The following is a 16,175-nucleotide window of genomic DNA, read 5'->3' on the forward strand; positions in this document are numbered from 1 at the left end:
AATTTCATGAGCATAATTCTGGTGAATCAAACAATCATTTATCTTGAAAAAAAAGGCTTATCGATTGGTTTCTCATTGGTGATGATCAATCGATCAATTTTTCAGCTCTAAAAACTATTTGTTTTTCTAGATTTGTGCTTCTGATGGTGGTACATTTTTTCGGTTGAATATTTTATACAGTTACATTTTCTACATTTGATGTGAAATTACAGCATGAGAAAATAAATGAAAAAAAACTGTAATTTTGCAGCCATTCCATGAAAAACCGATTCTTGGACGAAATGAAAGCTAAAGATTTTGACTTTTCAAGAAAATTATAAAATTTCACAAAAATTGTTTTTTTTACAAAAAAAAATATATATATATCAAAAAAAATCTGGCCTCGGAACCAAAGGGGCTATTGCTGTTCTCATTTTAGTTCAGAATGTTTTACGTTTACTGTCAAATTTTCAGCGATGTATGTTTGTTAGTTTTTGAGATATATATATTTTTTTTTTAAATAAAAAATCAGTAATTTTTTATCGGCACACACTGTAGGTCTCAGCGCATTAGATTTTTTATTAAAAAAAAATCATAACTTTTGAATAGCTCAACCGATTTCCAATCTTTTTTTTATGGAATAAAAGCTTAAAATTTGAACTTTTCAGAAAAAAATACAAAACTCTAAAAAAAATTTACATGAAAAAATATATAAATTTCTAGTTTTTAGGCTTTCTTTAGGTAAGCATACTGTTTGTGTTTGCATTTATTATCAAAATGTCAAACTGATTTTCCAAACTCTTAAAGTGAAAAAATGCTTCAAAGTAGTATTCATTCTTATTACGATCTATTTTTGATGATTCTTTGTCAGAACCCTGAAGAAAACTGTTGGTTACACAATTCCGACCACTGCCCGGGTAAAGAAACATTGCATTGGAACTAATTACACTTCTTAGTAACAGTCATATTGATTCCTTGCAAATCAAACAGTGGCGCCAAGCAGATCGTGGTGTTATGGACCTGGTTGAATTAGATGCACTGGAGTTTGCTGACACTTCAGTAGATAAACTATACGAGCTATCGCCGCTAAACTGGAAACTATTTGATATATTTGAAAAACAACTTAAAATTAAATGACTGCATAATAATATGTGATTTTTCAGAAAAATTTTCTTATGTTATACATGATGCCATTCAGGGTTTTCACTGGGCAAATGCACAGTGCCCAATCCATCCCTTTGCCATCTATTACAAAGATAAATCTTCCGGATTAGAATTTATAAGTTTCATGGCCATTGCAGAATTTACTAAACATAATCAAGTTGCGATTCGTTTATTCATATCGAGTTGCGTTCAATTTATCAAAAATAAGATTCCTGGCTTGCAAAAAAAACATTTTTTCTCAGATGGATCAGGTAGTCAATATAGAAATAAAATGACAGCCTATATTTTATGTCATATTCAAAAAGATTTTTGTGTTACTGCAGAGTGGAATTTTTTCGCTACGTGGCAAAGGACCATGCGATGCTTTAGGTGGAGTTTTAAAACGGAATGCTATAAAAGTGAGCCTGCAGGGTCAGCATATTACAACAGCCAATGAACTTTATTTATGGGCTAGTTCCAAGAAAGATTCAAAAATGCACAATGAGTTTTATTCAGAAAAAGTTTACAATGAAATTTTCATAATTTTTCATGTAAAAAAATATTATTCAGGTTTCTTTTTTTCTGAAAAGTTGAAATCTTAAGCTTTCATTCCATAAAAAAAATTGGAAATCGCTTGAGCTGTTGAAAAGTTATGATATTTTTTAAATAAAAAATCTAATGCGCTGATACTACAGTGTGTGCCGATAAAAAATGACTGATTTTTTATTTTCAAAAAATATATCTCAAAAACTAACAAACATACATCGCTGCAAATTTGACAGTAAACGTAAAACTTTCTGAAATTTCAAGAAAAAATGAGAACAGCCATAGCCTCCAAAACACGAAAAAAAAATAAACAAAATACAGTAAACTCTCCCTTACTCGATATTGAAGGGACCATCGAGTTAGAGAGGTATCGAGATACAGAACACATATTTTTGAAAATTTTAAACTTTTTATAATTTTGACAAAATACATTCAGAATAGTTATTTTCACGTAAAAAACAATACAATTTTACCACATTTACCTATGTGACACTTTTTTACCGTTCAGCAAAAATAAAAAATAGCACCCACAAATTGGCAGTAAACTTTATTTTTACTATCAATTTAATCATAACAATTAAATTCATGAAATTTATTAACGTTTGGAGGACATTTGGAACTTTTCATGAAAATATCGAGTTAGAGAGGTAAGCTTACTTGGGAAACTGAAACAGATACCATCGAGATAGGGAACATCGAGTTAGAGAGGTATCGACTTACAAAGGTATCAAAGCATGCTAGATTGAAGGGACCGCACATTCAATCGAGTTAGGGGAAATATCGAGATACAGAATATCGAGTAAGGGAGAGATGACTGTAATATATTTATTTTTTTGAAAAGTCAAACCCTTTAGCATTCATTTCGTCCAAGAAAATAAAAAATTGGTCAAGCGGTTCAAAAGTAATGATTTTTAAAAAAATAAAATTTTGCAAAGTCGCGTTTTTTTGGTCACTCTATTTTGAAAATGGTCACCCTAATACAAAAATCCAAAAACACGTCTATCGCGATAGCTATCCTTATTTCGGATAAGGAACAAAATAGCAAATTTTCACGGAGTTCGGTGGCCCACTAGATCGGTTTTTCATGGAATGGCTGTGTGTCGTGATTACGTATGTTTCAGATATTCAAGGAACTCCCCGGACAGGTTTTTTTCAGGATTTTTTCGGGTTGTTTTTGAAAACAGTTTATTCAGTTAATACCGCTTTTATGATGATTTTTATCAGGAGCTTCCTCATAGATATGCCCAATTATTTTCTTTTCTAAAAATATAGAAAAGAAATTTCTCCGGAAGTTCTGAGGATGCTTCTCAAAATTCCTCTTTTTTTTTGGGAATCCAGAACATCATTGAAAAGCAGAAATTTCAGGAATGTTCTTAGAAATAATCATGAATTGAATTAATTTTTAACGCATTATTAAATCCCTGAAAGATCCCGTTAAGATGATTACAAAACAAAGCCAAACCTTTAACTTTCAAGACTACTAGTCTAGAGAACGAAACGGCTCTTTGAGCTGGAAATTTGATCGTTTGGTCAGAATGCAACCAATCCATCAAACTTTCAACGCGAACGGATGCTAGGTTATCTGCATCTGTGAACTTGGAAAATCGAAGTTTGGTTAATCACCCTAATAATATCTAGATGAATCCCTCGGGGAGAAAACATAGGGGTAATTCATATCGGAATTCTGAAATATTACTTAAAACAAATTACCAATAACGAATCATCGTGAAGAATTATCGACAGTATTCTAAGAAAAAAAAATGCAAACATTTTGGGAAAAATTCTATGTGATCCCAAAATATATTTTTAAAAGAATTCCTGGAATAATCTTAGGAATTCATAATGCGATTCTTGAAGAAATTCAACACTGAAAGAAATTCTCTAACATTGTTTAGAGCATGCTGGAGATAAGAAGCTTCAAGGGAAATCTTAGACGAGTTCATGGAGTAGTAAATATTGAAAGATCATTATTATTATCTGTATTCGAATATCTCGAAAAATATGTTCAATAATTTCAAGAGGAACTTCTGAGAAATCTATGTGGGATTCCTTGAAGCAATTTTCAAAGAAAGTTCTTAGACAATGGCAGGAATTTAGTCTGAAAGAAGAAAAAGCCAAATTTAAAATAAGGTGGAGTCATATTTTAGGTAGTTCAGAAGCCGAGTACATATTTTTTAATTATATAATACGGATTTTCAAGTTTAAAAAGTAAGTACACTACCCACTATAAGTATGGAATCGTTGCAATACTGCGTATTGCAGAACGTTTAAGTTTAGCATCACCCAAAATCCAATGATAAAAGAGAGAAAAAAAAGGTGATGCTAAACTTTTGAAGGTGCTGCAATATTCAGTATGAGTGTTGCAATACGCGATTTCATACTTATGGTGGGTAGTGTAGATACTCAATTAGTCATTTTTATCATATTGACTTCAATAAACGCTCAAGAATGTTATCTGACAGGTATATCTCAGTAAAGTAAAAGCTTTTGATCGTGCAAATCATCGGATATGTAGCTTCTTGTACAAATCGTAATTATTTCGGTTCTAAGTACATAATCAATTCAGTGGTCTGTAATGTTTCTGGAAAACGACTGGAAGGTCAAGGGAAGTCAACAACCTGTAAAATCAAGCGCATTTTCGGTCTGCTGAAAATTACCGGTGCGAGCGCCTAAGTTAACCCTCTAAAATGGTAGTTTTTACCGCACATTTTCTTTTGAATGTGTAGTATTGCGGTTCAAACAAAGACAAAATAAAGACTTCCATGTTCCTTGTAGTTACTCAAAATATTATGGGACTTAGAGTAATAGACCAAATAATAAAACGTAAAAAATGGTTTTGCAATATGTCAAACCTTGACAAGAAAATAAACGATTGCTTGGGCGTCCAGGGAAATATGTTTTTTTAATTATGATAATAAAATATAATAACAACCATTTTTTAACGGACGCAATTCCCCCTGCACGCTCAAAAAAGAATTCTGGAAAACGTGAACTGTCAAAAATACACCATGAACTACCACAAATGGTCACATAAACATGATCTAGTTCACGGTGTATTTTTGTTGTTGACGAGTTCACGTCTGCTGTTCACGGATACGAGAACGGATTTTTTTCTGTGTGTGACGACCAAATTCCTAGCTTGGTTTTGACCCGATTTTCTATTTCGTTTTTCTGACTTTTGACTTGATTTTTGCTCACAATGAATAAATGCAGCGCGTCGTACTAAATTTGAAAACTTGAGCTGCCGTGAATCGCAAGTCAGTCCCATCTGCATTTTGGTCAAAATTAAGTTGAGTTCAGTTTTCAACATATCTTCCAATGCTCTTTCCGCTGCACTAATAAGATAATATGATTTGTTCTGAAAAATTTGGAAAAAAAACAACAAGTCAAATTGTCCCATAATGAAATGTAATCGCATATCAGTCCCACTACAGATTTCCGCACCGTGTCACACAAAAATCAATCGTGTTTGGGTCATCTTTATATTTTTCTTGGAAAGATATCGTTGTGAAAAGCAAATTGTGAAAGTTTCATTAAGATATGAACATGTTCCAATTCTTTGGAATTTTTTGTATATTCGTATGGAAACGAGTTTGGAAACTTCACAGGCCATTTTCTCAATGCCAACTTTTTACATATGGGACTGACTTGCGATTCATAGCAGTGAGGGGAGCTGAATGTATTGCCAATGTTCTTCTTGGCATTATGTCCTCACTGGGACAGAGCAAGCTTCTCAACTGTTCAATGAGCACTTTCACAGTTATTAACTGAGAGCTTTCTTTGCCAAAGTTGCCATTTTCGCATTCGTATATCGTGTGGCAGGTACGATTATACTATATGCCCAGGGAAGTCAAGGAAATTCCAATGTGATGCCTTAAATAAGCATTTGCGTAATATGTTCATCCCCTGATCTCCTTTAACCTAGAAAATGATATGCTAAATCTATATAGAGAAACTTTAAAGTAGATGGAGTACCGTGTACCTTTTAATTCCACTCCTAAATGCTTATCTTTGACAGATACGCGTATTTCGACTACCACTTGCAGTCTTCTTCAGTGTCAGTTACTCGTATCCACTAGTGAAGAAGACTGCAAGTGGTAGTCGAAATACGCGTATCTGTCAAAGATAAGCATTTAGGAGTGGAATCCACTAGTAGATACGAGTAACTGACACTGAAGAAGACTGCAAGTGGTAGTCGAAATACGAAATATCTGTCAAAGATAAGCATTTAGGAGTGGAATTAAAAGGTACACGGTACTCCATCTACTTTAAAGTTTCTCTATTTGAGATTCTGCTCAGAGGATTCGAACATTCATTAAAGAGTGCTAAATCTACATAATGCCTCTATACTTCCCATAAACGCATAATTGTCCCATGTGAATAGGAAATCCAGCAAACATGGGACTGACATGCGTTTATGGGCAGTGTAACTAATATGTAATAATTTCTGGCATTTTATTTTATGAAATTGTAACAACATTTTTTTAATAAAACATATTTCCATCCCAGTGCTGTATGAAAGTAGAATACTATTTGTGTAGCTTTACTTTAAAGCTAAAAGAGTAACATTTTACCAAATGGTAAAAATATAGTAGTAGAGTAGAAAAGCTTGATTATTTTATTCCTAGTTTTCCCATATAAAGTTGTTTTGATTAATTTCTTGCAATTCGATAATGAAAATGCCTCTGTTAGTCCAAATTGAAGTATACCGACAAAAAAATATCATTTTACTGTTTTCCATACAAAATAACCAAGTTTGATAACTTGGATCTTGGCTCCTAGAGCTCTATTGGGCTGACTAGAAAATAACTTGAAGTTTGTGCAGTGAAAAATGCACAGTAGGCCGTCCCTTATTTTTCGAATATGCGAAATGTTATAAGTTCGTCATTGTGCTCGTTTTGGTAAGAAAAAAATCAGGTATAAATTTGAAGTCCGTACGAGGACGCTAAGTGGTCCCCCAACGACCGCAAAGGTATTTGGTGTAGATGACCCTCGTTCGCCAAATCGAGCTCGCTGCTCTAGTGTACGCAACATGAGTACGAAAAGCCACTAGTAACAAATTGAAAATCAGCATACAATTATAGGTAAAACAATATTTTATACTGTGGTTATCTTCATAACACTGCACGCTGATATAAAATTCAGTACGACAAAGGGATCGTTTGAATATTACGTAACGCAACAGGGGGAGGGAGAAAGTCGTCCGTAATGTAACGGTCCATACAAAAAAATTAATTTTTTCATGCAAAAGCTGTTACGTTGGGGAGGGAGGGGGACTAATTTTTCGTTACGTAATATTCGAATCATCCCAAAGAAAACAAACTTCTATGCTGATTATCAACGCGCGCAGGACAATTTTTTGCTGCTGGCTTTCCGTACTCATGCTGCGTGCACTAGAGCAGCGAGCTCGATTTTGCGCAAGGGGTCATCTACGTCTAATACCTTCAGGGCCGTTGGGGGACCACTTAGCGTCCACGTACGGACTTCAAATTTTTACCTGAATTTTTTCTTACCAAAACGAGCACTTTACAATAACGAACTTATAACATTTCGCATTTTCTAAAAATAAGGGACGGCCTAACCCGACCAGAACCACATAACAAGATTATAACACATTCCTATCAGCAGCAGTTACATATAACAGAAGTTGATAAAATTTTGCTATCAAGATGGCTTTGTACTCAACTTGTTATATTTTTAGTAACACATTTATAACAACATTTGTTATATTTTTGACATTGCATTTATAAGTTTGTTGCAAATAACATCCGATGTCATAAACTAGGGTTTTGGTACCGGGAGTACCGGTACCGAAAGTACCGGTATTACCGACCATTTTTTGGTACCGAAATACCGGTACTGAAAAGCATTGAGTACCGGTACTTTCGGTACTGACGAAAAGTGTAATACTCGTTTGAATCAATAAATTTCTTCACAACAAATGGTACGTTAGTATGTATGTATGTATGTATGTAGGTAGCCACCAATCCTTGCTTGAGTCTTGCTCTGCATGCGGCTCCACTCAACAGTAAGGTCAAATTTTATTACCAATCTGCATTCAACATATCGCTGTATGAAGGGCCAAAAGGGGGGTGGCGGACCCGTAAGTAGAAACACTTACGCGAAACCCGCGGGAAATAGAGAATCTCCTTCCAGCCATATGATCCAACAGATTGAGTATTAGAATTTGCAATACTTGTCGAGCTTTCCACGGAAAGGTTTGTTAGAAGAAGGGCGCGTCAAATCTTTTACAACTGTTGGAGAAAAAAAAGTGCTAGACGCGAACGACTAACACTTTTCCTCCTGACTCCGATTGGCACTCCACTTCATTGTCCAGTTGTAAATTCAATGATGCCCTGATGCTCCCTCCCTCCCCAAAACATGATAAATTCAATTATAGTGACATGTTATATAGTAGAATAGATTATAATATATATAATAATATGATATATATAAATATAATAATATGATAATAAAATATGAAAATAAAATGGTAGTAACAATAAAATATGACGCAGTGAAACAGTATCTGAATGCATGCAGTATTATATCGGCCGATATATATTTTTCTTTGGAATATTTGTCCTTCTGATTATATTAGGCTGGTCGAGGGAAGAATGATAAAAATAAAAAAATAATTTGAATAAAAATCAACGATTTGTTAATAAAGTTTCCGGATACATCGAAAACAAAATTTCAGCTTCCATATGTTTAGGGAGGATAAACAAAATCATATTACAGCAGACGCTTCGTTTCATTCGCTGTAGCCTACTATAGTAAACAAGGACAATTACATTAAAATCATTGTAGCAGCATGTAGCGCAAGGATGTTACGGCACATTCCCCTAGACTCCGGCTGACACCCTACTACGTCGTCCATCTTTGACTTCTCTGATGCCTTAATGCACCCTCTCAATACCCAGCATATATGAATGAAATAATTATAATAAAATATATAAAATTGAATTTATAGTTGTATAGGATATGAATATAGATGTTTCAGAATTTCCATTCTTTAAATGTGATGAATTGAACCTCATTAGGTAGTCTCCAAAATAAGGACAAATAACGATTTCCGGAATAGAACGACATGCTGAAATATTAATATCAGTGTTTATGTTAGTATCTCCGATGACTCCATGATGCTTCTGGAAATCATGCCAATGAATTAGTATAACAAACCAATTATAAATAAGTAATTCGTGCACCTCCACTGGACTAGTAGCTATAAGGAATGAAAATTATCTGTTATTTTATGAGTCAAAGGAATTATTTGTATACCTATTTATTACCTATGAACAGTAGATATAATACAACGCTACACAATGTGTATGTATGTAGGTAGCCACTACCCTAGCTTGAGTCTTACTCTGCATGCGATTCCACTGGATAGTAGAGTCAATGTTAATTAATAATTTGAATTCATAAAACCGTTGTACGAAGGGCTAAAATGGAACATAAAATAGTACTCATCTACAAGGATGTTACGGCGCTTTCTCCTAGACTCCGGTTGGTACTCCACTCCATCGTCCAGCTGCAATTTCAATGATGCCCTGATGCTCCCTCCCAATTCCCAACATATAATGAAATGAAATGAATATTATGAGATATATAAGAATAGTGATGGTGTTAATATATGATTGATATAGATGTTTAAATTAAATTAATTCTATCGATATGATGAATTCAACCTCATGGAATACACCCCAAAAAAGGACGAAATACATTTAGTATAGATAAACGATATGCTGAAAGATGAAGAGCAGGGATAAAATTAGTATCTTTGGTATCGGACTCCATGATGCTCCTAGAATTTGACCCAAAGGAATAGAATAATAAACTAAACCTATGTATGTAATTCTCGTGCCTGAGAGAAAATAATTCCATAGCATGAACATTCAGGATGTAATATGTATGTGAATATTAGTCAAACAATTTAGTAATAGATAGAGGATTCTATTCGCCTTCAACTGTTGGAGACCAAGGCATAATGGTAAATGATCAAAAATCTCACTCCTGACTCCGACTTTCACTCTACGTCTTTGGCTATTTGTTAAATAATAAAATGTTATTTGTTTTGTAGAACATAAAATTGTGGATGGTTTTGTGGTAAAGCAATACGATAAATGTGATGAAAACTATGCAATCTTCTATCCTTCTTCATAAACGAAAATGCAATCATATAAAAAACCACGCATTAGCCTCAGAGCGTGTTAGATTATTTCATTGCTTCCAACTAAAAGTCATAATAAAATAATTCTACTGTAAAATAATAAAATTGAAAACTTCACTATTAGTTTTACAGGATCGCTGTAAGTGGTGTTAGCACAGTTAGTACGATATGGGAATATAATTTGATAATATAATACAAAATACAATAAAACACAAAAAAATAAATAAAAACAATATAATATGTGATGCAACATATAAGAATATAATACAAAAAAAATGCTATAAATAACTATAATTATAATATCTTTATATTGTTTGTTCTTTGTTTCTTTGACCTGCGGAAACCTAAAAAATAAAATAGAATTTGTCCTGATCCTGTATACACTAGTAGCATAGAGTATTAAACCAATAATCAAAATGATTTAACTGTTGCTTGCGTCCTGAATTTCAATCGGTGTTTGTTTATCAAACAAATCAAGACTAAACGTAAAGGGAATCAAAAATGGCCAATTACATTATGTTCGAGAATATGTAGTAATATAGAGAATTTAATATCGATCATGCAGAGTTGGCTGTATGTATTATAATAAAATATGACATAATATAATATATTATAATTTATTTAATATAATACAATACAACATAATACAGTATAACAGAATACAATACAGCATAAAATAATACATTATAATATCATAAAATATAACGTAATATAGCACAATATATTATAATGTAATACAATACAATGCAGCAAGCTGAAAATCTTGTAAGAACGCAATTACCAGTGTAGGTCCGCAATTGATCAGCAACCCTACAACTTTGTGCTCTGTAAAAAATAAATTGAAACGTACACATATACACACTACGGTCGTTCGATAAAAAGAAAGAAAAACGTGCTGCTCCTTCCTAGCAAATATACCAATACAAAGATCTAACGCGGGCTCAGTATATATGAGAAAGAGAAAACATTTTGAACACTAAGATAAGCAATACCACTACCAATAAGCATGTTCTGTGATGATGCCTTGCCCGTACGTTGCATCAACTTGGACCCCGTGAGTGTCGCATAGCTCGACCAAAGCTACAAGATACAAAATGCATGGATCAAAAATGTGGTTGTAATAATATCCGAATAAAGCTTATTTTTTAAAGAAAATGAAACGCATCGTCAGCGCATAATTTCTTTGTTGAAAGTAGCCGCAGCGTATAGGAGACTGAATAAATTTTTATCACTCCTTCATGACCACTCGCATATTTCATCACTGAACGGCTTCTGGCATGTACAAATATCAACACATCTACATATAAAGTTTGCAAATCAGAACAAACTCACCGAATTCGCCACCCGGCAGTTTCTCCCCACTAATCGGAGTGCTCGCCGTCCAATGTTATGGATTTTACTCCTAAATCCCGAACCTTGCTCGCCGTCGTCGTTCCTCTGTCCACGCTACACTATGATGCAACAGCATGTCACTCTTTTCCACTGTAGCCGAACCACTCACACAATCATCTCACTTCTTTCGAATTCTGTTCAACTCTTTTTTCACTTACACTTAGAAAACAACGGATGGGAAGCTAAATTACTTCGCAATTGTCCACCCGGAAGCCAAATCAGCATTCATTTGCATTTAGGAAAAACGGAATCAAAACACCATCAAGATGCCTACGTAAATCACTCCTACTTTCTAAACAATTCTTCACACCAAACTCAAATTTCTCGCTATCGGATAAAGAATTGGCTGAAGGGTAATAATCACCACCACTCGCGGAGACCACAACGGAGACGTCTGCTCGTGACGGAGTAGCAAACCGAACTGCACAACAAATGGTACGTTAGTTTAGTAAAATTCGTTGGTGGCGAATTTCCCAGGTCGACTTCTCCCCACTGATCAACTACACCCCAAATTGCGGTATTATTTAATGAATAAAAAGCACGATGACAACATGAAAATTTACAATGTAGTATTCATTTTGAACTATGTTTCGCACCACATACAATATTACACAATACATCTGCAACTTTTTCGAATTTCTTGTAATACGGTTAACTGTGGATTGTTAAAGGACAGATTTGAATGTTTTGATAAAACTTGAATTTCAACACATATTTTTGAGTATTTCATGAGTTATAGAGATAGAACAGTTTACTTATTATTATTGTAGGATCATATTTTGTTAGTGATAAAATTCATAAAAATATGAAGAATAAGCTTCAGCAAACTTGTGTTACTTGACGAATTTGAAATTTTGTAAATTTAAAGTCCAATACTGTATGCCTTGCTTGCAAAAAAAAATCTTCCAGTACCGGTATTTTACCGGTACTACCGGTACTGAGAGTTACAGTACCGTAGAACCGGTACTCGTCAAAAGGGGTCGGTACTAGGAACCCTATCATAAACAGAAACATAGTTTGCAATAATTTTGTTATTTTGTAACATTCTTGCAACACAGTCTGTAATAATTTTGATATAATTGTCACAGTGTTTGTTATATTTAAGTTTAATTTGGTGCAAATTTTGTTAGAATTTTTGTTATTTTAACTACTAACGGTACATGTTTTATAACAGCTGGTGATATAAAAAAATCATATCAGGGGAACACATTCTGTTATAATCTTGTTTCTTCCGTCTGGTCGGGAATGCACAGCATTTTAATCACCTACTTTAAAATTATCGCAAATGCCCCATTTTGTAAAAAAAAATGCTAAATTCTTCATTTTTAAGTATATTTTAAACGAAAGGATTCAGAGCAATATACCTTTTGGCAAAAATGTATGATTTAACAAGAGAAACCAGAATGTAGAACTGTAAAATTCATAATTTTCAAAATATTTCAAAACCAAAATTTTGACATTTTTTTCAATATGGGACATTTGCGATAACTTCAAATTGTGTGAGTTTTTTACTGCACAAATTTCAAGTTATTTACAAGTGGCGGTAGAAATTTCAGAAGTTTCCAAACTTGGCCATTTTGTATGAAAAACGGCAAAATGATCTTTTTTTCGCCGGTCACTGAATGAGTAAAAATACTTGACAAATTCAACCAATGATAAGGTAAAATAAATTGACTCAAACATTTATCACTCAAATATGTTGGCGTGAAGGTCTCTAAAAGCTTGTCAAGAAATTTTGATTTTTAAGTTACTTGAATTGAAAAGTGTTGCAGGTCACTCAGTTTGACGGAATATGATTCCCTTTACCCACTTGCCCCATGGTACCTTATGACGAACGAGCACGTTGCGATTCGCGCGCGTGGTTCGAATGTACGAACGACCAAGATTGACCTTGACAAGCAGCGGTAACGAAATCGACAAACATACCTTTCTGCAGACTGATTACTAATGATCCATTTCGCATTCTTGGTTGATTCCTTTCAGACGCGGAAGATGACTACTCGGAGGAGTTGCCCCAGCTTGGAGAGCTGTTCAAGTTCCGTTCCAGTTGCTGCAGCACCAAGTTGATCAAAAAGCGGCTGCCGATTTTGTCGTGGCTTCCCAACTACAACCGACAGTTCCTGGTGGAGGACATCGTGGCAGGATTGACCGTTGGACTGACGGTTATCCCGCAAGGAATCGCCTATGCCATAGTGGCCGGATTGGAACCCCAGTATGGGTTGTATTCGGCGTTCATGGGATGCTTCGTGTACTTTGTGTTCGGCAGCTGCAAGGACATTACGATAGGACCGACCGCGATTATGTCGCTCATGGTGCAGATCCACGTAGCCAATCTGGGGCCGGCGTTTGCGATGCTATCCGCGTTCCTAGCTGGTTGCATTATCCTGGTACTCGGCTTGCTCAATTTGGGTAAGTTTTCGAATGACAGCGCTGGTATCGAGTCGCTTTTTGGAGACTTGATTACTTTTTTGAGGTCGAAAAGTCTCTTATGTCATCCCCAGGTCAATTTTATGACAGTATTACTAACTATTTCTGGCAGCATTTCTTGCTACTAGCTCTGGGGTTAGGATATTTGTAACAAATTATCGATTGTTAATCGAATCTTCAAAATTTTAGGTTTCCTAGTCCAATTCATATCGATGCCCGTTACAGCCGGATTTACGTCAGCAGCAGCCATCACTATTGCCAGCGGGCAGGTGAAATCGCTCCTAGGTCTTCCGGGCAAATCTAATGAATTCCTCGATTCATGGGAAAATGTAATCCACAACATCCACCTGACCAAATTGTGGGATTCAGTGCTTGGAATCGGAACGATCGTCGTTCTGCTGCTGATGATGCAACTCAAAAATCTGGAAGGTTCATGGAAGACATTTGGCAAATACATTTCGCTGTCCCGGAACGCCATTGTCGTAATCGGTGGAACCGTACTAGCCTTCTGTCTTAGCACGGATGGCGTGGCACCCTTCCAGTTGACTGGTAAGTCTTTGCTAAACTAACTGTGTATTAGGCTGCGACTTATTTAAAAATCTGCAGAATCAAAAGTCTGATTTTTGAGAAAATAATTATCAAAAAAGCATTATTTATTGATTGAAGTTTACTTGCATGAAAGTTTATCAGCTTTTTTTTTTTTTGGGAAGGTTAAGCCACTGCGTCTATTGGATTGAACTTTTGTGGCATTGGAAATTTCTAAAAATAGTCCTCAGTTACGTCTGAACCCCACCAAGAATCGTTTTAAAATCCTCTTCTAGAATCTTAATAATCCTATCCCGCTCAGAATGTTGTACGAAATCCCTTAAAAAATAAGCCGCACCCTACTGGGTATAGCCGACCTAATATTTTCACTTACATTTACCCCCAGGTAACGTTACATCCGGACTCCCCCCGGTTCAGCTGCCACCGTTCTCGGCAGTGGTCCATAACCAAACCTACTCCTTCACGGATATGGTCTCGGAACTGGGAACCTCTGTCATCGCCCTCCCACTCATCGCCATCCTGGAGAGTATCGCCATAGCGAAGGCCTTCTCCAAGGGCAAGTCAATCGATGCCACCCAGGAAATGATCGCACTCGGACTGTGCAACATTGTAGGATCGTTTTTCTCGTCGATGCCCGTAACCGGTTCGTTTACTCGGTCGGCCGTCAACAACAGTAGTGGCGTCCGAACTCCGGCCGGTGGCATTACCACCGGTATCGTCGTTCTTCTGGCGCTTGGTCTCCTCGCCGGTACCTTCTTCTACATTCCGAAAACCGTCCTGGCCGCGGTCATCATCGCCGCCATGTTCTTTATGGTGGAATTCCACGCGGCCGCGGAAATCTGGCGCACCAAGAAGGTCGACATCATTCCATTCTTTGTCACGCTCATCACCTGTCTCTTCCTTGGCCTGGAATACGGAATGGTCATTGGAATCGGCGTCAACATGTGCTTCGTGCTGTACCAAACATCTCGCCCGAATATCAGTCACCATATTCAACGGATTTGTAACGTTGATATGCTGGTCGTGAGCCCTGATCAGAACCTGGTTTACTCCTCCGCAGAGTACCTCAAGGCTCGAGTCGTCAAACTTTCCCAGCAGAATCTTGTTGAACTAGTCGTAATTGATGGATCGGCAGTCAACTACATCGACTCCACTGTGGCCAAGATTCTGGCCGGCATCGTTGAAGATCTTAGAGTTCAGGAACGACCCGTTGTGTTCTGGAACTGGCAGCGGTCGGTGCAGCACACGGCATTCCGCCTGGATGCGGAGCTGTTTGTTCCGCTTTTCAAAACCGGAAGCTCGCTGGAAGAGATTGCCAAGTGCTGGTCGCTAGACAATCGAATTGAGGCGTGAACAAAACAGTACGCCCCTAATAGTGCTTTCGGTAAGTTGTGATAGCTGAGTCCGTATTCGGGTAGTTTAGTAACTTATTGTCAGGGAATTTACGCCCTTAGGATCGAGGTATTTTAGGTCACCGAAATCAAAATCGACGATAGTATTATTCGGTTATTACCTGTTAAGGTAACGTACAGTAAGGTGATGATGGTGAAGATTTTAAATATCGAGTAGAAATAATAATTTCGCAAGCACGTACAGGTACGGCGGTGCGAATGCTAGTCAATCTCGCGAGAAAATAATAACAGGTTGTTGATGATTTTTATGTGCCGAAATTCCTTATTCATCATTTGTATTTTATTCAATTACATTAATGAACTGCCAATCAGACAAAACACTTAAAACATTTTTTTGTAAGTAGCGATAGGGGTAGTACTGAGACTTTTAATCTGCCCTAAGCTTCTTCCCTTGCAATCTCTGTCAGGACTAGTTGCTATAGACAGTATCTGCATAGATTTGGTCATTCAGAATCTCCTGCGTGTCCCAATTATGCTGGTGTGGAGGAAAATTATGCTTGGCTGCAGAGGATTAGCCCTGCCGAAGCTGTTCCCTTGTAACATTGTTTAATTCGGCT

The 16,175-nt window shown here is 36.2% G+C and overlaps 1 protein-coding gene across 6 annotated transcripts in view; it reads left to right on the top strand.

The window, feature by feature from the left end:
* The window catches only part of LOC5575729 (sodium-independent sulfate anion transporter), a 72,537-nt gene extending 56,691 nt beyond the window's left edge, over positions 1 to 15,846 (top strand). For 5 of the 6 annotated variants that reach the window (XM_021857421.1, XM_021857423.1, XM_021857420.1 and 2 more), the window contains exons 3-5: positions 13,217 to 13,642; positions 13,850 to 14,209; positions 14,592 to 15,846. In XM_021857421.1, the coding sequence (XP_021713113.1) occupies positions 13,217 to 13,642; positions 13,850 to 14,209; positions 14,592 to 15,559 (1,754 nt within the window). In that variant the 3' untranslated portion in view covers positions 15,560 to 15,846. Of the gene's footprint in view, positions 1 to 12,983; positions 13,138 to 13,216; positions 13,643 to 13,849; positions 14,210 to 14,591 lie in introns of those variants that run through there. The other variant, XM_021857424.1, reaches the window with a different exon arrangement.
* Positions 15,847 to 16,175: the final 329 nt, after the last annotated feature.

Source organism: Aedes aegypti, chromosome 1 (genome assembly GCF_002204515.2).
Source record: "Aedes aegypti strain LVP_AGWG chromosome 1, AaegL5.0 Primary Assembly, whole genome shotgun sequence".
Taxonomy (NCBI): domain Eukaryota; kingdom Metazoa; phylum Arthropoda; class Insecta; order Diptera; family Culicidae; genus Aedes; species Aedes aegypti.